Source organism: Corvus cornix, chromosome 1, assembly GCF_000738735.6.
Source record: "Corvus cornix cornix isolate S_Up_H32 chromosome 1, ASM73873v5, whole genome shotgun sequence".
NCBI classification, from domain to species: domain Eukaryota; kingdom Metazoa; phylum Chordata; class Aves; order Passeriformes; family Corvidae; genus Corvus; species Corvus cornix.
In genome coordinates, this window is record NC_046332.1 from 84,937,548 (window position 1) to 84,962,713 (window position 25,166).

General features: G+C 36.7%; 1 protein-coding gene across 3 annotated transcripts in view; it reads left to right on the forward strand.

The window, feature by feature from the left end:
- HERC2 (HECT and RLD domain containing E3 ubiquitin protein ligase 2) overlaps positions 1–25,166 on the forward strand; it is a 104,844-nt gene that overhangs the window by 29,390 nt on the left and 50,288 nt on the right. For 2 of the 3 annotated variants that reach the window (XM_039548140.1, XM_039548151.1), the window contains exons 7-39: positions 747–903; positions 1,708–1,818; positions 2,140–2,311; positions 2,893–3,066; positions 3,685–3,873; positions 4,479–4,630; positions 5,442–5,599; positions 6,046–6,159; positions 7,510–7,761; positions 8,663–8,856; positions 9,385–9,585; positions 10,217–10,445; positions 10,520–10,644; positions 11,041–11,219; positions 12,147–12,331; positions 12,708–12,863; positions 13,124–13,309; positions 14,124–14,294; positions 14,401–14,504; positions 14,615–14,765; positions 15,374–15,588; positions 16,466–16,598; positions 16,695–16,822; positions 16,943–17,138; positions 17,746–17,882; positions 18,377–18,550; positions 18,642–18,778; positions 18,862–19,013; positions 19,429–19,620; positions 20,460–20,647; positions 22,245–22,437; positions 23,027–23,209; positions 23,778–23,962. In XM_039548140.1, the coding sequence (XP_039404074.1) occupies positions 747–903; positions 1,708–1,818; positions 2,140–2,311; positions 2,893–3,066; positions 3,685–3,873; positions 4,479–4,630; positions 5,442–5,599; positions 6,046–6,159; positions 7,510–7,761; positions 8,663–8,856; positions 9,385–9,585; positions 10,217–10,445; positions 10,520–10,644; positions 11,041–11,219; positions 12,147–12,331; positions 12,708–12,863; positions 13,124–13,309; positions 14,124–14,294; positions 14,401–14,504; positions 14,615–14,765; positions 15,374–15,588; positions 16,466–16,598; positions 16,695–16,822; positions 16,943–17,138; positions 17,746–17,882; positions 18,377–18,550; positions 18,642–18,778; positions 18,862–19,013; positions 19,429–19,620; positions 20,460–20,647; positions 22,245–22,437; positions 23,027–23,209; positions 23,778–23,962 (5,573 nt within the window). The remainder of the gene's footprint in view (positions 1–746; positions 904–1,707; positions 1,819–2,139; positions 2,312–2,892; positions 3,067–3,684; positions 3,874–4,478; positions 4,631–5,441; positions 5,600–6,045; positions 6,160–7,509; positions 7,762–8,662; positions 8,857–9,384; positions 9,586–10,216; positions 10,446–10,519; positions 10,645–11,040; positions 11,220–12,146; positions 12,332–12,707; positions 12,864–13,123; positions 13,310–14,123; positions 14,295–14,400; positions 14,505–14,614; positions 14,766–15,373; positions 15,589–16,465; positions 16,599–16,694; positions 16,823–16,942; positions 17,139–17,745; positions 17,883–18,376; positions 18,551–18,641; positions 18,779–18,861; positions 19,014–19,428; positions 19,621–20,459; positions 20,648–22,244; positions 22,438–23,026; positions 23,210–23,777; positions 23,963–25,166) is intronic. The other variant, XM_039548159.1, reaches the window with a different exon arrangement.

The window sequence follows — 25,166 nt, forward strand, 5'->3', positions numbered from 1 at the left end:
CTCTTGAGCATATTGAATATATTTTTCATTTGAAGCCAGTTGACTCATTAAAGCCTGTGTGTGTGTTAAATATTTGCATAGAACTATAAGTTTATAAATGATAGATTTGCATAATTGCGTTTATGTGATACTGTGCCCAACAATGTTGTTGCTGATCAAAGCCACCCAAGCCAGTATCAATGTTATGTTTTTCTGGGATGTTTTATGCTTAGGAAGGTAAGTTGGGATTTCATGAAAAGCATGTATTTTTAATGCTCAATTTCAGAAAAGTTGGATTTATTCTTCAGACAAGGTCAAGCCACTGTATTATTACATGATAGTAGCAGCTTAGAAAAAGTTTTGAGTGTGAAGCTTGTGTTTAGTTCGTGTACTTGTCAGCAATTGTCAAATTGCAGAGGTTGGCAGAATTGTCCCCTGTGCCACTAAACCTGCCTGTCTCAGTCTGCACTGTTTGGTCAGATGGCAGGTGTGGGCTTACTCTGTCCAGCCAGCCCTAGTTCACCTCTTTTCTCAGTGGCTGCATAGTGGAATGAGCTGGTTTGGGTTTTCACCTTTCTGAATTTTATTTTTTTTTTTGGTGAAGATTTCTTCAGAATATTCAAATATTCATGTGAAAATTGAGAACTTTGTCTGTAGGAAGTAACTTGTATCTTGTGTTGAAAAAAAGCTCCGCAAAATGTTGTGTACAACAATTTCTCTAACTTTTGTAAAGATGGGAATTTAACTTCTCTTGCTGTATTCCTTAGGTGAAGATGCAGACTTGTGCAGTGAATTGTTACAGGAATCACTTGATGCACTGCGAGCTCTACCAGAGGCATCCCTTTTTGATGAAGGGACTGTATCTTCTGTGTGGCTGGAAGTGGTAGAAAGAGCTACTAAATTCCTAAGGTCTGTTGTGACTGGGTAAGTTTCTTTTTTTCGGCTCTTAAATGGCAAGCTTGCATCTCTCAGAAGCCCGTGGTATAAACATAATGATTTATAGAATATTGGAAAGATTTCCTTCCTTTTCTAATGTTGTTATACAAGCAAGCAAAAAATTAATGAACTATTGAAATGATGCTCTTTAAATATGATTTAATGATTTTAGCTGCTTAAGAAAAATCCGAATTGGAATATCCTCAATCACTGCATGAAGACTTACCCAAAAAATTGTGTTTTACTAATGTAAAAGTAATTAATAATAATAATATTACCAAAGCAGAAGAATGCTTTGGTAATATTGTATACGTGCACTCTTAATTAAGTACAGTAAAATAATACAGATTTCTGTGCATGAGGGAAAATACACTAACACTGGACTTGGAACAGTCCCCTGCTCTTCACTGTTATTTAAGTAGGCTTCAGGTTACCTTTTTACAGTAGTTACTAGAAATTCTTTTCAATACTGGAACTACATCCTTAAGGTGAATATCATAAAACATAAAAAACATATTTGAATTTCACATATAAGAATATGTGTTTCATATTCTTAGCAAGTTTAGTAGAACTGTTGATAGATAGCAGAACTTGGGGCATATTTAAAGCCTAGCTGTTATTCTAAAACTTGATCCAGTTTGGAATGTGTGGGCTTTTCTTCTCAGCTGTTTTCATCACCACTTCAATATTTTTCTGTAAGTTTAGTGGTTCTTGGGGTGCTGTAGATGCTTTTGATAAGCAATTATGTATTATTTTCTATTAGTTAATGTATATTGTTTGACTTTTAAATAGAGATGTGCATGGAGCTCCCAGTACCAAGGGGCCAGGAAACATTCCTTTGCAAGACCAACACTTGGCACTTGCCATATTGCTTGAACTGGCAGTGCAGAGGGGTACACTAAGGTGAGAAGCATGAACACTGATTTTTAACCATCACTGTCCGTTGGAATGGGCTGACAGTCTTCAGTTTTCATGGATTTGGGTTTAATGTAATAATTGTGGTTCAAAGCATATGGACCTTTTCACTAAAGCAGTGGTGATTGATACCTAATACTATCTAGATTGCAAAATCCATTTTTTATATTTTGCTAATCTGTTTAAAACACAAAGCCCTGACATCTGATTTTGCTAAACTTCCAAATGTAGAAAGGGAATTGTATGGATAACGTAACCCAGTGTTTCTAGGGATGCTTATTAATAGAAAATGTTGATTCCCTCTTGCAGCCAAATGTTGTCTGCAGTTATGTTGCTGCTTCAACTTTGGGATAACGGGACGAGGGAAACGGACAATGAGCGATCTGCACAGGGAACAAGTGCACCCCTTCTACCTTTGCTACAAAGATTTCAGAGTATAATATGTAATAAAGACATGCCCAATACTGAGGAAGAGATTCAGGTACTTATTCTTGGATTATTTGATAGGGGCATTATGTTGGAATCAAATTTCATTTGCCTGGCTAAAATAATCGTAAAATTATCCAAACAAAACCGGGAGTGGTGTTTTCCATGTAAAATCTATGTACACCACGGTTGTTTGGTTTTCATGTGAACATTTGAGTTTCTTGAGGTAGGGGAAAGAATATCACAGCATGGTTAGAGGTAAGCATTGTTTCACAGTTAATGCTGTTGGGATAATGAAGTTAGATGTGGCTAAGTAAGTTTTCTGCATATTTGGATTGTTTTTATTCTGTGTTTAAAATTAATTGAAATGTAACTCTTAGTGAATATTAAAGGGGTTGATAAAACATAATAAATCAATTTTATCATGCTTGTAACTTTCTATTATATACACTGACTATTTTCTCAACATGCATGTTTCAGATTTTTCTCTGATGTAAAAAGAGGATGTGCAGAGTTAATTCATTTTCTCTTACACTTGTGCAGATAGTCATCTTGTCTAAACTTTATTGTGTCTCTATGTGTAGTCTCATAGATACACCTTGAATGCTTTTCTGACTCCTCTTTTCTCTTTTCCAGCTTCTGACTTACCCTCTAAGTCCAAATGAAAGTTTTCTGAGGTATCTGACTTTGCCACAGGACAATGAGCTGGCGATTGATCTGAGACAAACAGCTGTGGTGATCATGGCCCATTTAGACCGCCTTGCCACCCCATGTATGCCTCCACAGTGTAGCTCTCCTACATCTCATAAGGTAATTGTTTGCAATATCAAATACAGTAGGATGTTTTCCCTGAAAGCATAACTGAATTTCAGAATGCAAGGAAAACAGCTCTTAAGAATCTTCAAATTCCTTTCTGATTTTCACAACATAACCTTGAGTTCTGAAATTTGTCTTACATGGGTAACTTTTATTACATCAGCCCTTTTTCAGTTGGCCTTGGAGTGCAATTTTATGGTTTATGAACCATTCTGTCTTACCACACTATGGCTAATTCTGCCATACTTTGAGCTGTTCCTTGTGTTTCTCAGAGTAAATTCGCAAGACCAGACTTTACAAATGTTGGGGGTCTGACGTACTAAAAAAATAAAGAAAAAAGTAAATGCCAACTTTCCAAGTTGAAGAATCTCTGAATCTCTTACAGTAGATATTTATAGCTCATTTAATACCAGACTGACCTGAATATGATGCATGCAAGTCCTTCTTTTTGGTATCTTCCAATTAGGTAGGTTTTATTGACTATTGGCACGAATGACAGTCTCAGATGTGAATATATTTGGCATAAAAGGGTTTAAAACATAATTTGCTCTGTGGATTTTATTAAGTTGTGTATTTCAAAATTTGGTACTTACAGAATTTCTCTTTTCCTAGGGGTCACTGCAAGAGGTCATTGCTTGGGGATTAATAGGTTGGAAATATTATGCTAATGTGAGCGGTCCAATTCAATGTGAAGGACTGGCCAACCTTGGTGTTGTACAGGTTGCTTGTGCAGAGAAACGTTTTCTGATATTATCTAGAAATGGAAGAGTTTATACACAAGCATATAACAGTGATACTCTGGTGAGAGTTTTTTACATGTTTTTAAAAATCTGTTCTGTATTACTTCATAAATCTGCTCTTCTAAATATTTATAATTCCTTAGGAGAGTAGTTGGAGATGTGCTGATTTCTGTGAGCTTTCTGTACTGTTGTATTTGAACCTTCAGAAATACTGGGTTTTGTCTCTTGTGTTGATCTGATGAAATGCATGTGGATTCTATAATTTCTATCAGGCTAGAGGTTATGGATACAATTATAATTGCTTTTATTGGTATGCTGGCCTTGGTAGCTTCCAAAATTGGCATATATGAAATGGATTTTACTTTTGCGATATAACTGTGTTCAAGCTGTGTAGTTTCTCAAAAAAATACACTGTAACAGAAGCCTTTGTCACTCAGATAGCCTGTAAAGATAAACACCATTTTCATATGCACTGAAGACCTATGAGTATGGGAACAAATAACTTCAAAGCATTGCTTTTGTCATATTTGACCGTTTTTTTTCTTCATGCCTCATTAATTTGAGAGCAAAGTTTTGATAAAACTGGAAATAGGAAAACTGTACCTAGTTATGTGATGGAAAATATCAGCAGTTTTTGTAAGCATGTTGCTTTTGTTTCGTTTGCAGGGACCACAGCTGGTGCAGAGCCTAGCTTCCAGAAATATTGTGAAGATAGCAGCACATTCAGATGGGCACCACTATCTGGCTTTGTCAGCAAATGGTGAAGTTTTCTCTTGGGGTTGTGGAGATGGTGGAAGACTAGGTCACGGGGATACAGTGTATGTATTAAAAATAGTCATAACATTTATTTGCAAGTGTTCTGAATTCATTGTAAAAATTATTTTGTTGTGTATATAAGCAATGTTCAGCATTTGACATTTGGCTCTGTTACTGAACAGAGGTTGCATTCTCCCTGTGTGTTTTCTCTGTCTGGAATATTCCCAGCTCTCTGTTAATGCTGCTTTCTGAAATACTTGTAGGTAGAGGGTGTAGCAGTGAGCACTGTTAGTAGGCCTTCTATTAATGGTTTTATGAATCCAGAACACATTTTCTCTGTAGTGTTGACTCACATGTTGGAGCGGGGTCATAATTTTTTATGCAGTCATGTTATACATTATTCCATTTTTCCTGTACATTATTGTCCTGCTTTTGTGTAGAAGCAGTCTTCTACAACAGTACTGCATAGGGGGTGTACATCAATACATTTTAGAGATTTTAAGTGTCTTCCCCCAGTACAGAATTCCCTCTGAAGTAAAAGAGAGACTACACAGGGGTTATCAGTGTCATGAAATTAATTGTTCAGATACAGTAATTAAAGGGAGTATTTTTAACAACAAATTTTTTTTAAAACATTGCATGAACTAAGTTGGAAACAGAAGTTGCAGTTGTTAGATACTCCTTCAGTGGTTTCTATGTTGTTGAACAATTTGAACTTAATTTTGGCTTGTAGCTCTATTTATATTTTGTTACTTCAGACTGATAATAAGGCTTGCAGGTAGAATTGCAGCAATTATGATGAGCATGTCACACCTTTTATCAACTACTCATCAAATCACCTTTTGTGAAATATGTCACCTTCTCTTTAAATAGCCCTCTGGAGGAACCGAAGATGATATCTGCTTTATCTGGGAAGCAAGCTGGGAAACATGTTGTTCATATTGCGTGTGGAAGCACCTATAGTGCAGCCATTACTGCTGAGGGGGAGCTGTATACATGGGGACGAGGAAACTATGGCAGGCTTGGTCATGGTGAGTTAGTTGATATCTTCAAATAAGTTATTAAAGAATTGTTTAGTGCCTGTCACAAATGATCTTCCATCCCACCTAAAGCTGATTTGAGAACCTTCTGTGGCTTCATGTGAATTGAAATAATTACGGGAGGGATTGTCTCAAACCCACTAAATTCCTGTGAGTTATCTGGAAGTAAGCAATTGGGTGGAGAAATAAAATCTGCGGTGTTCTCTGTTCCTTTCCTCGTGAAGCTAAGACTATTTCATGGGTTAAATCCGTGTTGGATGTCTCAGAAACCCTATGGGAGCTTAGTCATGACACTCAAATCTAAAAACAAAACTAACCAACACTGACCTACACCCACATAGCAAAACATCCAAAAGCAAAAAAGCAAAAAAAACCAAACAAAAGAACCTGTCAGGCCTTCTGGGCTTTTCTTCTCACAGAACTACTTTGTTTTGAAGGTTCCAGTGAAGATCAGACCATCCCAATGCTGGTCACGGGGCTGAAAGGACTCAAAGTTATTGATGTGTCGTGTGGGAGTGGAGATGCTCAGACTCTTGCAGTTACTGAAAATGGTTAGTAGTAAACAAAACTTAAAAGTTTTAAGTAAGCTTACCTTTCCTTCCTTTTACTCTGAAGATGTTTATACTGCAGATATGCTTATTTCTAGTGGCTTGAATTCTGTAAGAATTTGAAGCTGAAATTCCTTCTGGGGAATTAAATATGTACATTTATACATTTTGCATATAATATTGCAGAGGTGTTTCCATGCATAGATATGCAGTATGTTCCTTATGAATATGCAAATATATTGATTTATGGTGTATATATTTCATGTAAGTTTGTAATGGACACACAAAATAATACATATATGTGCATGTGTCTAAATTTTATTCATTACTGTATAAGCGCAAATATCTCATGTTGTCACAAGAGCCAGAATTCAGAGTAGGAGAGCTGTCTCTGTTAACCCTTTGGAACTGTCAAAGAGAAACTGCATGGAAGTTCATCTTTCCAACGTCCCTGACCAAGGTGCCTAGGATGAGATAGATTCAAAACTTGCATTTCATTGTGTGAGGTTAAGCCCTAAAGTCATCTCTTAGAAAGCAGATAGTTCTTGGAAGCTAATTGTTCCTTTGAAATACAGCTGGTTAATATGATGTGCATTATTTAAAAACAAGTGTTTGCTCATGCAGGAAATGGAAACCCAGATTTTATCCATGTTTTTTTCTCTTGGTCTCTGCCTTGCATGCTTCCATTGCTTATCAGAGTACTTGGGGACTAGCTTATGCAAGCAGGGAACACAAATGCATCGGAATGTAAAGCAAAACTTTGTTTGTACATGCATGGGTTTACCATTCTTGAACTATAATTTTATTTACTGCAGATGCAGAATGACTTGACTGTTTCTAAGTTCCTACATCAGGACTTAGATTTAGTAGTGTATTTCAAAAGAACATGATAGATGTGGTGATTTAATTTCATTTTGAGAAATGCTTGAATGATATAAACTGAAAATTGAAATAGGCTTCACAGACAGTTTGGCCATTTAATGTGGAAAACATTTTGTAAGTTCTTATAAATAATAAAAGAAACCAGTTTTTAATTTGCTTGATTTACAGTAAATCCTATGCTTCATATATTTTTAAGAAGGACTTTCCATACACTAACAGATTTTCAGTGCATGTTCTATGTTGCACTTTTTATGTTCAGTTTTGTCAGCATGAAAGCTTTTCAAATGTTATTCTTTCTTATTGTCACAAACAATTAGTAATTAATTTGGAACTACTTTTCTTAAAATAAAATTTAAAATCTGTGCTTGTTATAGAATCTCGGGTTTTTAAGAACTTACTTGTTAAAACAGATGAGTTAATTACATGAAAAAGCAGTGCGATTTTTTTTTTTTTTTTTCTCCTGATGTAAAGGCCAGGTGTGGTCTTGGGGTGATGGAGACTATGGAAAACTGGGAAGAGGAGGCAGTGATGGTTGCAAAACTCCCAAGCTGATAGAAAAACTTCAAGATCTGGACATTGTGAAAGTACGCTGTGGGAGTCAGTTTTCTATTGCTTTAACCAAAGATGGCCAGGTCTACACCTGGGGAAAAGGCGACAATCAGAGACTTGGGCATGGGACGGAAGAGCATGTTCGATATCCCAAACTGCTGGAAGGCTTGAAAGGTAATTATCAGAGCTGGAAATATTCCGAAGTTCCTTTTACTGCTGTTGGAGTTTTTTATGGGACACAAATGAACCCAACTTTAAGAGTGATGATACCATGTACTGTGTCATATTTTATGCTGGTAGCACTGAAAAAGGTAATAATGTGCATTTCCTGTTACTTCTGCATTTATACCTACAAGATTTTAGCAGACTTAGACACTATGTCTATGCTTTAAATGCTGCATGTCTTGTGTTCTCATTATTCTTATTGCTTTTCTTTTATTAGGTTCACAGAAATGCTTATTTAAAGCACATATGTTTGCATTGTCATGCAAATAAGTATATATAAAATATATTATTAGATTAAGGCAGGTGAATGGAATAAATGAAAATAACAGACAACAGATAGTGTCATTAAAGTTGCGTTTGCCTTTTGACTAGTTCATAACAGAGTGAAAATTACGTCTTTCCTTTGTGAGAAACCTGAGGTTCTGTAGGAGATGATGAGGAAGAAACATTTTTTATTGGTCTGTCTTTCCTTTAAATTATTATTCATATATGTTGAATGATCTAAATGAGAACAACTACTGAGCTAATGACTACAAATAACTTCACAGTCTCTCATCATAGATGGGGAGATGTTTTAAAAAATCTTTCCCGAAAAGGTTTCTATGTAGAAGGCACACAAAGTAGAAGATTTTTTTTAACTTGTAAACTTTCATACTTACCTGTCTCTTGGTTTTTGCTTTGCTGTACTCTTCCAAGCCACTACTGAGGCAAAAATGAGACTCTTTGACATCCATAATATGTTCCTAGTTAAGCGTGGTTGTAATTATCATGGTTTTCCTTCTCTCTGCTATTTTTCTGTCAATGATTGTAATATCCAAGTTATATTTTCAATATCTAACTTTCCTATCAGGGAAGAAAGTGATAGATGTGGCAGCTGGATCTACCCATTGTTTAGCACTGACTGAAGATAGTGAAGTGCACAGCTGGGGAAGCAATGATCAGTGTCAGCATTTTGATACTTTGCGTATCACTAAACCAGAGCCCGCAGCTCTCCCGGGATTAGACACAAAGCATATTGTTGGAATTGCTTGTGGACCTGCTCAGGTAGGTTTTATTTTTGAATGATTTGGTTTTTACCTTTCACTGAGGTTAGTTCTGTATTCTAATTCTGGTCCTTCTTTCTGTGCTTGCATGACGTTTTCTATTCTTATTCTGAGTAAATGAAGGCTTTGGGAAAAAAAAAATCTTGTGCAGTTGTTCTGCTGAAAAGGGGTGATTAGCTTTCCCTCTCTTGGATATTCTGAGAAGTAGCTATTTACTTGTTTTGTTTTGTGTGGCACAGCAATGGAGGAGTTGTCAGCATGTTGTTTCCTGGGGCACAAATAGTAAGGTATCTGGACTGGGTACGACAACACACTGGAAAATGTGATGGGAGAGTTCTGGATCCGTAGGGTTTTATGTATGTTTACAAGGATGCAAGTAGAGCATTCTCTTCCACGGTTGTGCTGGTATTATTTCCACATGAACTATTGCTGTTTGAGGGCAGATTTAGCTTTACACTCCTATCTGTAATCAGTGTCATATTTAGAAAATAACCGACTGTGGAACTTTGTGTATTGTTTCCATTTATAGAGTTTTGCTTGGTCATCGTGTTCAGAATGGTCAGTAGGCTTGCGGGTACCTTTTGTGGTGGATGTTTGCCCCATGACATTTGAGCAGCTGGATCTGTTACTGAGACAAGTAACTGAGGGAATGGATGGATCCTCTGACTGGCCCCCTCCTCAGGAAAAGGAGTGTATGGCTGTGGCAACGTTAAACCTTTTAAGACTTCAGGTACCTCCAATTTCCTACACTTTGAGCAGTCATTGAGCTGAATGTTTTCACTAAACTGCTTGGATGGAAACAGTAACCTTTAATGTGCCTTAAAACACTTTTATTGGCTTTAGAAAGTGAAAGAACTACACTATCATTTTATAATTTGTCATCTAGTGTTGTTTTTTTTTTTCCTTCTTGACAGCTTCTGGGTTTCATTAAGAATGAACTATAAAAACAATACCTAAATGGACTAAGCCTTGTATACTCACTCAGAGATTTTGAGCATTTTTATGGACTTTAAATAGCATTTTTAAAAGTGAATGATCTCTTTAATTGGTGTCTGACAGTCACTGAAAATGTGCTATGTTTTCTAGCGTGATGTAGTGAGGCAGAAACAATTTAGGTTATTTTTTAGGTTTACTGCAGAACTTCGGGGCTTATAGCTACCATTTGTAATCTTTGAGTATTGGTTTAAATTCAGTATGTAGGCAAGCCAGAATTTCCCTTTAATTTTACAGATTTGCAGGTAAAAGTTTGTATCTTGGTCACTGAACTTACTTGCTCCAGGATCGACTTCCCCCCCATTCCCACCAAGTTCATACCACTTGTTAATTAAAATTTGCCTTTTTTTTTTTTTTTTTTTTTTCAGCTTCATGCTGCCATTAGTCATCAGGTGGATCCAGAATGCCTTGGCTTGGGTTTGGGCAGTATCCTGCTCAACAGCCTGAAGCAGACAGTGGTAACATTGGCGAGCAACGCTGGGGTTCTTAACACAGTGCAGTCGGCGGCTCAAGCGGTGCTGCAGAGCGGCTGGTCTGTGCTGCTGCCGACGGCGGAGGAGCGCGCCAGGGCGCTCTCAGCGCTCCTACCCAGTGCAGGTTGGTCCTCAAAGTGAAGCCTGCTTGTTTAAGCCTCACTTTTTGACTTCATTACTAGCTTCTTCCGTTCGTAGTTTCAGGAAATGAAATGAATGTCAGCCCAGGACGTAGATTCATGATTGACCTCTTGGTGGGCAGCTTGATGGCTGATGGAGGCTTAGAGTCTGCACTGAACGCTGCTATTACTGCAGAAATTCAGGTATGGTTCATCAGCTCTGCAGTTCAGGTTCTCCTTGGGGCACTGGATTTGTTGCTTTTATAAACACAGAGTAAATGTGCCTTCAGTTGTGAACTGTGCAGCAGCAGCTACTGGCATGTGTGTCCACCATGGTTTTGTGGAATTTCTCTACTCTTTTTTACCTTCGCCACCTTCATCCCTCTCTTCGCCTTTCTTTTTGCATTATAATTGTTTTTTAAAAAGTGTGCCCATGTGGTTGTTACAGAATATGCAATAGACATTTTGTCTGGTAGCAACTGTTTCATTTTGCCATAGGTAAAAGTAACTTGATCTTGTTACTGTGAATACTTGTTAACAAATGTTTCATAATCATAGTGGAGGTTTGTGTGTTTTCTTTAACTTCATTTACTTTTTTAGGATATTGAAGCAAAAAAAGAAGCACAGAAAGAAAAAGAAATTGATGAACAAGAGGCAAATGCATCAACACTTCATAGGAGCAGAACTCCATTGGACAAAGACCTTATTAACACTGGAATCTATGAATCTGCAGGAAAACAAAGTTTACCATTAGTTCAGTTAATTCAGCAGTTACTGAGGTAATTGCTTTGAATTTGTCTTTTACTTTTGTAGAGATGTATTTAGATGTTCTGTGAACTAGTCAGCTAAAGGATGGTAATTTTGGTTAGCAAATAAAGTCTTCTAGCATTTTTAGCTCCTCAGAATTCAAAATATTGAACGTTCTCCTAGCTTATCTGTGGTTCTGCTATGTTATCTTTGCTGAGGAGCAATGTTCTATACTTAATTACTCAATTTTAGAAAGACTGCCTTGCTTTTATGATTTTGATACTTCTTCTCTGGAAGAAGTATCTGAAAGTTTTTGTACCAAATATAGGACAAATGTTTAAAAGACTGTCCTTAAAAAGTGTGAGAATCACCACAAATTTGTTTAGAACTGAATATTTTGTCCTATTTATTTAGAACTGTCTCATGGAGACTGTAAGCGGGAAAGAAACCTGAATTTTAAATTCTTAACTGAGAATTGTGAATGCATGACCAATTAGGGTGCTGAGAGCAAAGCTGCTTTATATCAGCCAGAGGAGCTACAGGATTACTTAACATATAGCATGTAAAGCAGGAAGTAATTATGAGTTTACCAAGAAATTTATTGCACTTTTTCACTTAATTGTGATGGCAACCATGTAATTTAAACAATAGTGAAACTGTTTTGAGCTATGCAGTGTCATGACTTTCACTGCAGCCTCTCAGTGAAGATTGTCAGATTGTGGTTTTTGTCATCACTCACTACAAAACACAAAGTTGAGGTATTTTACAAATCCTGTGAACCAAAATGTATCCACAAAACCATTGCCTTTTTGAGTTCCACGGTCTGAAGGGGTGGAAGTTCTACATAGAAACTTTGCATATATTTCTGCAAAATTTTGCAAAATCTTAACCCATGAACTGTGGACTGTCTTCACTCTGAGCTCCCTTTAAGTACTCTGTGGTACTTTTCTACCACTTAGGAACATCGCTTCACAGACAATAGCCAAACTAAAAGATGTTGCTCGTCGCATTTCTTCCTGCATGGACCAAGAACTTTATAGCAAGGAGAGATCTGCTTCTCTGGACCTGTTGCTCCGTTTTCAGCGTCTACTTGTTAGCAAACTTTACCCAGCAGATTGTGTTGGCCAGGTCCCTAACACATACAGTAAGTAGTGGTTTTAAAAATAAAAGCAAACAACTTCTGACCCCTCCCCAAGTATTCCTGTAATAACTTTTACAGGATAGCATTTTCTTATTTCAATTTATCTTCTTGTCTCATTTGTCAGTCTGTTTGCTGAATTTGTCTGAACAGTGTTTGAAAGTAGTTTATTTACATTGTTTTCTGTAAGTTAATTTTTTTTTTTGGTTAGGTAATAGGATCTGGAGAATAAACTTTTATAAATTTTTAAAACTACGTGATTTCTTAAATTAGTGCTAATATTGAGTGGCATAATTTCAGAATAGTTTGTCAGCTTTTGAAGTCTGTGTCTTAAATATGACTATGTGGTGGTCCTCTGTGCTCTTCCTCTATTTTTATACAGGTCCTGACCTCTTAGGTGTTGGTTCTTTACTGAAGAAATACACTGCTCTTCTGTGCACGCACATTGGTGATATCCTTCCTGTGGCAACCAGCATTGCTTGTACTAGTCATAGGCATTTTGCAGAAGTATCTCGTGTTGTGGATGGAGATTTAACGGGTAGGTTTTTACTTGTTGTCCTCCTTTCTTCCCCTTCCACAGAATTTTAAGACATTCTTGAAAGTTCTAAATGGCTACAAAGGAGTCAGTTTAATTTTTTGGTTAATGGGAGAGAAGGAGGGAAAATTCAATGAGGAAGGCAAGAGCTTTGTACTCAACACTAGTCAAAGGCAGAATATATTAATGGTGATTTACTTCTGCAATGCAATGAATGTAGAACTTGAACTAAATGTGAGTATCTTCTGTGTTTTTTGTTTCAGGCATTCTTCTTCCAGAACTGGTGGTTTCTATAGTGCTACTCCTCAGTAAAAATGCTGGATTAATGCAGGAAGCTGGTGCTATCCCTCTGTTAGCTGGCTTGCTGGAACATCTAGACAGATTTAACCACTTAGCCCCTGGAAAGGAACGGGATGACAATGAGGATTTAGCATGGCCAGGAATAATGGGTACGTACTTAGTAGCATTTGGACTGCTTTTATAAAGTAGCTGTACAAGAGTGGTGACTGTTCATGAACTACTGTCAGGAGGAGAATTCTACTTCACAGTACAAAGTTTTATTAACCAATTTATATGGCACTATTTATTCTGTCAGTACATTCTTAAGGAAGTTACATATAGAGGTAAGATTAAGCAGAGTACAGATGCAGCTTTTTCAAGAAGTGGTTCACATCATTTCACATTTTGACTGTGAAAAGTTGCAGTGAAAACCTGTGTAGTACATCTAGGCATTTTGTTACTAAACTCTGTAACACAAAGGATGAGTAATGTGAAAGCTTTGAAATAAGGAATTTTTATTTTCTCAGGGTACTTTGTAATATGAGCTGTGTCTGTGGTCAAAAGAGAAGAGTCTTTTATATTAAAAAAAAAACTGAATTAGGCTGAAATTAAATATACAGCAAATTCCTTGCAGGCAACTGAGTAATAAAACCAAAGTAATTTGGAGGAAGAAGCGATTAGAGCAGTGATTTGCCAGAAACCTGATTGTTCCGCTCCACCTCCACACAAAACAGCCATATAGCTGGGCAATGCTAGGTGACATTAGAGATCAGTGCATAAAAGAACACAGTATACAGATAGTTGAATTGCATAATATGAGGAACATATTAATAGCCATTATTACTTTTGAGCATGTAAAAAAAAAGCAGCCTTTGAATAGAAGTGAAAAATTTGACTAGTCAACTATTAAAAGAATGTTCAGAAAAAACCCCTTACTTTCCAATATTTTGTTGATAAATTCTCTTTTCTGTTTTATATGAATAGGTTCATTTTTTACTGGCCAGAGTTGCAGAAATAATGAGGAGGTGACACTTATACGTAAGGCTGATCTAGAGAACCACAACAAAGACGGAGGATTTTGGACAGTGATTGATGGGAAAGTGTATGATATAAAGGACTTCCAAACCCAGTCTTTAACTGGCAGTAGCATACTTGGTGAGAATTTTCATCTGACTTACAGACACAAACTACTTTTGTTTCAAAACTAGGTGGAATTACCACATTTTTAGATACTGTATTGACTACATTATTCTTTCATTAGCTCAGTTTGCTGGTGAGGACCCAGTTGTTGCTTTGGAAGCTGCTTTGCAATTTGAGGACACACGGGAATCAATGCACGCCTTCTGTGTTGGCCAGTATATAGAGGTAAAAATGTTACTAATGGGTAAATGTTTTCTAAAGTAAAGCATTACTTTGCTGTTGGAATTCTTGTTGGAGCTCAATTCTAGCTTACAATTACTGTTTCTTTTGTGCAGCCTGACCAGGAAGTGATTACAACGCCAGATCTCAGTACTTTGTCATCACCTCTCATAGACACAGAGAGGAATTTGGGTCTTCTCCTTGGACTGCATGCTTCCTACCTGGCAATGAGCACACCACTTTCTCCTCTGGAAATTGAATGTGCCAGTAAGCAGGACGTCATTTTGAGCTTTAAAAAGTGATAAATACTTGTCAAAGCATGCAAGAAAAAGACAAAGGATGAATAAATTGCTGAAAATTTAGCACTTCATTAGTCTTGATCTTCTGCAGGAGTTCTTCATTCTTAACCTTAACTACCACACTCATCAAGATCCCAATAATTTAGCAAGATTTAAATCGGGGTTAGATAATTTTGAGCAGTCGAATTCAGAATTTTGTAATATGCAACATAAAATAGAAAACGATGCTACACAGTCTCCTATCTCACCAATTTGTGGTCAGTTAAGAGTGCCTGGATCATGTGGTATTGGAAATTTTCTTATTGGGTGTCTTGGTTTGGTCAATAGAAGGTATAATTCAATATTAATAGCAGAAAAATTGCTAAGGTCCCCTGTATCTCTAAACAGATGATGGCTGCCCTGTTACTTAATTGTTTCTCAGTTGCAGAACCCTTTTGTTTTTCCTGTGAAAAAGTTTCCGCAAATGAAAGATTTACTAAGTCTTGTTGAAGCTGTGAATGCATTTTATTACAGGAAATTGAGTCTTGATAGCTTAGTCTTTGATCAGAATATTCACTCATGTTTTCTTTACTTCAGAATGGTTGAAGTCATCGATCTTTTCTGGAGGCTTGCAAACTAGTCAGATTCATTACAGTTACAATGAGGAAAAAGATGAAGACCATTGCAGTTCACCTGGTAACACTACCCCAAATAAATCAAAACTATATGCACATCGATTAACTTTGAGTGACCATTCACAACCCTTTCTCCAAGCTATTGCGGATAATAATATTCAGGATCACACCGTGAAGGTAGGCCCTCAGTAGTTCTGTGCACAAAAAATGTTTCTGAGGGGTGATAGTGGTGGTGAAAATTCTCCACAAGTTATAGCAAAACAATTGAAAAAGTTATTTCAGAATTACTTTTTGTGAAAGGAATGGTTGAGTACTACTGATGGATAAAATGTGTATATTTCACTTGATAGCACAACAGTACATTTTTTCTTTACTATTTTTAGAATTTTTGAGTGGGAGAACTAAAAATTTGAATATTCTTACCAAAAAATTAGTAATGCTTTACTTCTCATGTCAACTTTCAGTAGCATTGAGAGATCCTGCTCACCTCCAGTTGAACTAAGAGAGAGTTTTTCCTGTCAAGCTGCGAATGTATTTTGTTTCAGTATGCTTTTGTCTTAAAATTCCTTTGGGGCTTGAGGTTCAAGTTTCACGTGATTAGAATTGTGGATGTTCTGAAAAACCCTATGGTTTACATTGATCAGTATCTTCTGTAATATCTTCAGATTTTCTAGCCCTCTGAGTTCAGCTCCTTTATGAAGAGAATCCCAAATAATCTTTGGGAATAGCGATAATGATGAATAATGATTAATGAGAAGACAACTAAAAATTGTGTTAGGTGACCTGACTATCTCATGAAGAGATAAAAGCAGAAGTAGCTTTTTTCCTTGAGCCATGTAGCTTTTTGTACAGGAAGAAGGCTGTAGCGTATTTGCAGTATTGGGTTGTAGTTGCTGTGTGTTAAATTGCACATACTCAGTGTTGTACCTCAGGAATGTTAGTTCAGATTGTGGAGATTGCTCAGCGTTATTTAAATGCTGCCTTGTAGTATTTTGAGTCCTTTCATTGTATTTTAAAACTGAAGTTAAACAGAGGCTATTTTGTGTTTTCTTAGGATTTCTTGTGTCAAATAGAGCGATACTGTAAACAGTGTCACTTAACAACACCAATCACATTCCCTCCTGAGCATCCTGTGGAAGAAGTAGGACGCCTGTTACTATGCTGTCTTCTGAAGCATGAAGATTTGGGTAGGTAGGCTTGTGGTGTGTTTGTTTAGGTCAGTTTAAATTCTGCTATGGATGATTTTGGAAATGCATATTCAAAGATTGTCTTTTCCCATTAAGGTCATGTAGCACTGTCTCTTGTTCATCCTGGTACCCTTGGAGTTGACCAGGTAAAGCACAAAACCTTACCAAAATCTGTAGTGGATGTGTGCCGTGTTGTCTACCAAGCAAAATGCTCACTTATTAAGGTAAGCCCCTTAGCTGCTGATGTAAAGATAATTTTCATTTGAAGTGTTTTATTAAAAAGCTATATATTGTTCATTTTCTTGTGTATTATACATAATTTCATCTTTCTGTGTCTTTCCTAGACCCATCAGGAACAGGGGCGTTCTTACAAGGAAGTTTGTGCTCCTGTCATTGAGCGCTTGAGATTCTTATTCAATGAACTACGTCCTGCGGTTTGCAATGATCTCTCTATAATGTCCAAGTTTAAACTTCTTAGTTCCTTGCCCCGATGGCGAAGGGTAGCTCAGAAAATTATTAGAGAAAAAAGGAAAAAAAGAGGTAAAGCAGCATTAATGTTGTATTCTCTTTGAAACAATGAAAATCCATCTTATTTCAAGGTTTGCTGCTATTTGAGGCTCTCCTTAGATAAAGCATCAAAGCCATTTGCTTTCTGCTGCATTTTCATGAAGTTTTCTAAACCAGTGGTTGCATGTCAGATCCTACAGCAAGAACTGGAAAACAAGAGTGTCAAGGGTAGTTGAGGCATGTTTCTTCATGTTTCAGTGGATTAAAAATGATCCTTCAGTATTAGACCCTCTGAATTTGTTTTAGTAACACTTCACTGGAAGTGACATCTTTTTAGAAATCATGTTTTATTAAAGTGTAGTCAAAAAATGGTTTAACTGGAAATAAATTAATGTGGTGAACAGACAATGAAGTGCTTTTCAAGTTTGTCCTTAAAGAGAAAAGGATATTGCTGGTAATACCAGAGTTAATTTGGTAATAGTTGGACATAGAGTCCAACTATTCACCAAGAATACATTTCCATTTTATTACAGACAGTTCTTAAGTATTCTGTGTGCTTAGGTTATCATGCAAACCTAAAAATGTGATGCTGTAAAATCTAATCAGACTGCATGAAAGAATAATACTTTTTTGTTTATAGTGCCAAAAAAATCTGAATCTGCTGATGTAGAGGAATCCAAAATTGGAAATGAAGAGAGTGATTTAGAAGAATCTTGTGTGGTACCTCACAGTCCTGTCCCTATAGATAAAAAGCCCATACCAATCAAATCACCCAAGGTAAGTTATCAGATTTTGAATCAACCTTGTGAATAAAAATAACAAGAGAAAAAAGTATGAGTTAAAGCATGATTGCAGTAGCTTGACATTAAATGTTCTGATAATGGTGTTTGAGATGTGTAATTAAGTGTGACATGTTGTTTCAGTGAAGCCTGGAATAATTTTAAAAAATAAGCTTGTACTATGCATTTAGCATATGTAAAGATACCTTTTCTAATTTTTAAATTATTGATAATCTTAGATAAAGCTTCAAAATAAAATGTTATGATGGGTTACTTCCTCTTTCTTTGAACATTAACGCATTTGAAATTTTATGTAGCAAGAGTAAAAAAGATGAGTTAAATAGTACTAAACTCTTTTCTGACTTTGAAAAAGTTTTTATTTCCACCCCCTAGTGTTTTAAATTTGGAAATTGTTTTGCATGAAATAACTTATATTTTCAATAATTTAAAATTGTTTAAAAAGTTTTAACATGCTACCTTCTTCTTTTGCAGGATAAGTGGCAGCCAATTTTGAGTACAGTTACAGGTGTGCACAAATACAAATGGCTGAAGCAAAATGTTCAGGGCTTGTATCCACAGTCTGCCCTCCTTAACACCATTGTTGAATTTGCACTTAAAGAAGAGCCAGTGGATGTAGAAAAAATGAGAAAATGTTTATTAAAACAGGTAAAATGAATGGAAATGGGACCTTTACATAATTATGACAATTATTAGCCGTTTACACAAGTGTGACAATTTGGTTTTTTGTCTTTGACAGTTGGAAAGAGCAGAAGTTCGTCTGGAGGGAATAGATACTATTCTGAAATTGTCAGCTAAAAGTTTTTTGCTCCCGTCTGTGCAGTATGCTATGTTCTGTGGATGGCAGAGACTTATTCCAGAAGGAGCCAATATAGGGTAAAACTTCTTGTTGCTTTTGCTTCCACAATTCTTCAATAAGAAAACAGTACTTACTTTGTTGTTGTTGTTTTTCCCTGAAGGGAGCCTCTTACTGACTGCTTGAAGGATGTCGATCTGATTCCGCCATTTAACAGAATGCTGCTGGAAGTAACTTTTGGAAAGTTGTATGCATGGGCTATTCAGAATGTCCGGAACATCTTGCTAGATGCTAATGCAAAATTTAAAGAACTAGGTGAGTCTCATCTTGTTGCTGTTGTCTGTAGAGAAAACTGTTTTACGTTAATGTTGTTGCTATTTTTTTTAAAGTTCCCAATAATTGGGATGTTGAAATCTGTTCCCTTGTTTTGTATTGAGAATTACTTTGTGTGTCATTCCAGCCTTCCCACCTTGACCCCCTATTAACTCGCTTCTCAGTGTTTGAGTATGTTGCCCATTTCCCAGCAACAGGTGGTTGATTACTCATTAGTAACATTTTAGCATTAAAATACAAATTAGAATTGGTTTCTTGGAACTTCAGCTTGTAAGTTCTCAGAGCTGAGTAGGGAATAAAAAATATTTTAAACCATCAATCAAACAAATCTGTAACCTCTTCTATTGTAGCTCCCAAATGTCAGCTGACTTTGTTATTTGTATTACAATCGGACTAGGTCTGCAGCCTGTTCCTCTTCAAACAATTACTAATGAGAATCCAGCAGGACCAAGTCTTGGAACTATTCCACAAGCGCGTTTTCTGCTGGTCATGCTGAACATGTTGACGCTGCAGCATGGTGCGAATACCTTGAGCCTGCTCCTCAATTCCGGCATGCTGGCCTTGACACAAACCACACTGCGGCTGATAGGTACAGTTCCTCTTTCTTACTCAGAAGAAAGCATTTGCTTTACAAGTCTCCTGTATTTTTTTACCTGTTGGTGTACCCAAATTACAGAATTACTTTGCTGCTTAATGATAATGCTTAATGCTATTTTAGCCCGATACAAAAAACACATCTGTAAGCGTGGTTGAGAAGGAGGTTAATTTGATTGCAGCTTTTTTCCAGTCATGATTTTTTTCTATTAAGTGTTTGCTTCAGCCATCCTTTGCTAAAATTTCAATTGATGTGTAGTTTTGGTGGAACTGTTACAAATAAATAAAAAATGGAAAATTTAAAATGAAAACAATAAAAACTGTCTACTCTCTAATCTCCATTTCATTTTTTCTATGTATTAAAAATGTTTTCAGTCTGCATATTTAAGCTTGAAGCTTTCTTTGTCCTGTTATAGGAAGTTCTCTGGTGTGTTTTGCTATGATTCAAATTGCCATGGTTTTTCTCTCTTGGTTTTCTTAGATAATAGCAAACATTTGTTCCTGTAACTTGTGTTTAACTGGAGTGCACACAGAAAGTTTTTCAAAAAAATTCTGTTTGTAGAACCATTTAGCCAATTGAGTCATCATTATTAATGTCTCTTAATTGTCATTTGTTTTTTTATTCAAAATTAAGTATTTCAATTCCTGTGCATTCAAAACCATTACATCCTAGTTTTCTTAAAGGTCATTTGACTTATCACCTGTTCAGTCAGCTTTCCTGTTTCTTACTGCTTTTATATTACAAAGTTTGTGCCTGAAAGTTTACATGTGACAAAGGTACATATCAAAAACTTGTAGTTGGATTTAATTTTTTTCATATTTTTTCCTTTTTAGGACCGAGTTCTGATAATGTTGAAGAAGATATGATTGCCTCTTGTCATGGGGCTTCTGCCACGGTCCTAGAAGAGTCAAGAAAGGAAACTACACCTGTTCAGCTCCCTGTTTCTGGACCAGAGCTGGCAGCCATGATGAAAATTGGTACCAGAGTGGTGAGAGGGGTAGACTGGAAATGGGGTGATCAGGTATGACTTCTTTCATACAGATTTTGGGTGTGTTATTATCTAAAGTCCCTATTCGGTGGACTGTCTGTGAAGTTTCTGGTCAATCAAGGGAATTTTACATTCCAAAAATGTTGAATTAAGGGTATGGGAATTTAACAGAAAAAAAATGTTGCGTTCCAGTCAATCTTCAGAGATCATGGGGGGGCTGGTTGCAGCTGGGCTTAATTTCTTATTGTAGCCCAGTTTAACATTGTAAGTCTTGTTGAGTTTGGAGGAGAACTTGCACAAGCACAGAGGCACAAATAGTGTGGTTATTTGAAGCACCAGAAAAGCAGGCTCAGGATTGCTGGTGATGATTGCACTAATTACTGGGTGTTAGTATGTGTTGTGACAGAAAGTATAGTAAGAGATCTAATAGCACTATACATACACATATATACATATATATGTGTATATATATACATGCACACACATATATATATATATAGGTGTGTATGTAAATTAATACTGCCAGGTGTGCTGTTGGAGATGCAAAGCTTACATAAAGGCTTCTCTTTGGGAAAAGAAGAGAGATACAGTTTGTGAATAGATCTTGAGCAGACAGAGTTTTCCCCTTCCAGCCGTTTCTGCCCCTGAAGCCACTATTTTGTACTATAAATTTTGGCCTGTTCCAGTGGGATGGAACAATCATGTTATAGGTGGGGTTTGGTGACTTTGGCCATACGTGCATTATTACACATCCTATGTTTTCCTTCATCTGCTTCCTGAGGGGTGCCTAAGTTAATATGTTAGTGGGGCTTAATGAGGGTATTGGTTACCTTTTGTCAGAATTTACAGTTGATGAAAGAGGTGGAATCAACACTTTGGTCCTCCTCCATGTGCTGAGGCAGCAGTAGGGGCTGTCTGATCTTCATCAGAGGGTCTTTGTATGCATTCTTATCTCCTGAATAAACTGGATTTATAACAAGGCTTGTTTTTCACGGTGAAGGGAGTGTGGCTGTTGGCTCACACAGAGGCCCAGGTGCCCTTCTGTGCCTCACTGAAACGGCATCGGTGCATGAGAGCTCTGCTTCACTCCAGACATCACTCAGTTGTGCTGGAGCCAGGTGCAAGATAAGCAAGAGGCCCAGCTCCTGTTTTTCACAACCAGCTTTATCAATCCTTCACTGTCTTACAGCAATGCCGTGCAATTCTGACTATTTACCACGAAAGACTTGGAGAATTAACATAAAATACATTAATTATTTCTTTAGCTTTATTTTTGGAGATGTTTAAAATTCTCTTTTAGTGAGACTGTGGTAATTTACCATTTAACAGGAAATTGGATAATTCATTTTCTACAATATTATACATTTCCAGTTATGTAGGACATAACTGCTACTTATGTAAGACATAGTAAAAGAGATCTAGCCATGAATGTCTAAATATGCAGCATACTGGGGTGATTCTTTTGAAAATTGTGAAATGCTCTCTATGCTTGATTTTTGAAACATTGTTGAATGTTTACTACCTATCATTAGGTTAGCAGCAAAAAAGAGCAGTTGCATTTTTATTTTATGAACTTTGGGTATGAACTAGTGTTGTTGATTGTGTCACTTGAACCTCTCTCTTCTGTCAGGATGGACCCACACCAGGTTTGGGTCGTGTGATTGGAGAACTGGGAGAAGATGGCTGGATTAGAGTGCAGTGGGACACTGGAAGTACAAATTCTTACAGAATGGGAAAGGAGGGAAAATATGATCTCAAACTAGCTGAGCCACCACCTGCAACGCAGCCCACAACAGAGGATTCAGACACTGAGGATGATTCTGGTAAAAAAAAAAAAAATTCATAAAAGTGGAGGCACAGTTTTAGTTGAACTTTAAAATTGGTATCTTGTAATATAAAACAGTTTCTTTTACAGGAACAAGTGCCTCATCAAAGAAGAGTCATTTAATAGGTGTTCACTTCTGACCAGAATCTTTCTTAATACAACTTTAGAATGAGAAAGGAAGATAGACAAGATGGTGTCACATTTGTTGTGTATTCATGGGTCAGAGAAAACAGTATTAATTCAGTTGAAATAGTTTCATTTACGGATACCAAGAGGTATACATTTTAACAGGTGTTAATACCACCCTGAAGTGGGATTTTTATATGGCCTAATTATACATTGAGTCCGAGTGCTTCCCTATTCTTGGCAACAGCTGTGTACTGCTAGAGAAAAACTTGAAAGTATATGTGCAAAATACCTGGTTTATATTTTGCTCTTGGAGTTGGAAATAAGGAGTCTTCTTAGTGTCAGGTCATCTCCGAGAAAATATTTTTAACGAATTGTTCACATCATGTTTGTCTCAGAACCTCTGTGAAATAAAATAACTCGGTATTAATGTATTCTTTGCCTTTTGTGTCTTCCTTCAGAAGGAGAACAAGTTGAAAGGAATCTCCACCCTACTTCCATGATGCTGACAAGTACTGTGAACCTGTTGCAGACACTGTGTCTCTCTGCTGGTGTCCATGCTGAAGTCATGCAAAGTGATGCTACTCGGACTTTGTGTGGTCTACTCCGTATGCTTGTGGAGAGTGGAACAATAGATAAATCAGGTATATTACATAGAAGCAGTCTGACTGAGCTGTGTGCTTCTGTTTTGTGCTTTGTTGTCTTGTGAGTTTGTAAATACTTTGTTAGTAGTTTTTAATCCTTTTAAGGGCAAAGGCTAGAATATGCATTTTCAGAGCTTTTAAAACCTTGTTTTTTAAAGGCAATAGAAGTGATCCTGTGCATTCTTAGAATGTAAACAGTAAAAGGAGAAGAAATGCATGAGATGTGAATTGTTGACTTAGACAATTAATTTATTAGCAGCCTTTTTGTGTTTGGCAACAACAGTATGACTGGGTGTGTCATACTCCTTTTTGTAGCTTTTTTGTAGTTTTCAGAAGTAATGCTGTTAAATACTTTGAAATGAGGAAACAGTGTAATGATAAGAATTGTTTTAAAGGCATATTTAATAAAATTCATTACAAGCTCTAAAATTGAAATTAATAGTTCATGTAAAGACAGTGAAATAGATCAGTGTTCTGATTTGTCCAAAAAAGTCCCATGTAGTATATAGAGAACTACGTAGCTGGTGGAAAAGTCAACTGTTACATGTATATGTCTTTTTGTTTTTAGCTTCCTTGCCAAATAAGTTAGTTTATAAAGAACAGCATAGGAGTTGGTGCACGTTGGGATTCATTCGAAGCATAGCACTCATGCCTCAGATGTGCAGCACTCTTAGTACATCTCAGTGGATAACTTTGCTAATGAAAATTGTTGAGGGACATGAATCTTTCACTGCTGCTTCACTACAGAGACAGGTAATGTGTGTATTTCCAAATTACTTCAATAGGCAATAAAATTAATAGACTTCAATTTCTTAAAGAAAAAAGTGTATTTTACAAAACAGCTGGGAAATGTCCATAAATCACCTTTTAGTTAGCTGGAAAAAAGATAACATTTTCTTTATATTTAGGATTTACTGTTTTAAATATGCATCTCTTGAATTTTCAGCCTTCAGGGTACTATAGACTCCCTTGTTCTGTTGAAAGAAAGGTCAGAACAGTGTTCCAAAAATGTGCTCCAGAAACTCCCATAAAATGTTTCCTATAAGTTGAATAAATGAAAGAATAACAAGTAAATGGTTAGGAAAAAGTCAAATTTCATTTATAGTTACTGAATTATGTATTGTCTACTGTCCCTCCTTCCATAGGAAACTGTTAATATTATTTTAATTACGGTCTCTAAAGAAGCTACATCTTTGCATCTTGTTTTGGTATCGTGTTTCCCTTGTCATCTTTCCCCTTTTCTTATTTCTTCCTTTAATTTTTTTCTTTTTTTTTTTTTTTCTTCTTTTTCCATTCCTTAGCGTCTTGGTAGTGCTGTTTTCATGAGACTGAAAAGCAACTTTATTATAGAATAACTGCCAAATTTTAAGGCTTGGGGGTCAAAAGATCATCTTACTCTTTTCTTTGATAAGCCATTAGCATTTTTTAACTAAAGCCTTGTATCATAAAGGCCTGTTCATTTTTGTGTGATCTTCCAGTAAATTCTTGTCAGTGTTTTTAGTATGTTGAGACTTCTGTCATCATCCAGGACTTAGTGCAGCAGAGTCATCTGTGCTGTTCAGGGAATACTCGAGAGAAATGACCATTCCTCATGTACCAGCACCTAACTTAAGAACAACAAAAAGATGAGACCTTGAAGTTCTATAAAGACATGCTATTGACAGAAGTTTGCAAGAGGAGAGTTGTCTTTGCTGTTAGTCACTTCTATTGGCCTTCCGGGTAGAAGATGAGGAAGCTCAAAACCTGGAATGCTCCTACTCAAAATATGCAACCCCCTCTGCTCTTTGATACTACAGTGCTGCACCTTCCCCTGTTCCTTGTCAGTTCTGCACTGAGTGTCTGGGTTCAGAGATGCCAGCCTGTTCCTTCTGTGTTGGAGGCCCTGGTTTCACAGTGGCTGCTTTTGAGTGTTGCTGTGGCTGCTGTTGCCTGCCTTCCACCATTCAGCTTTATATCT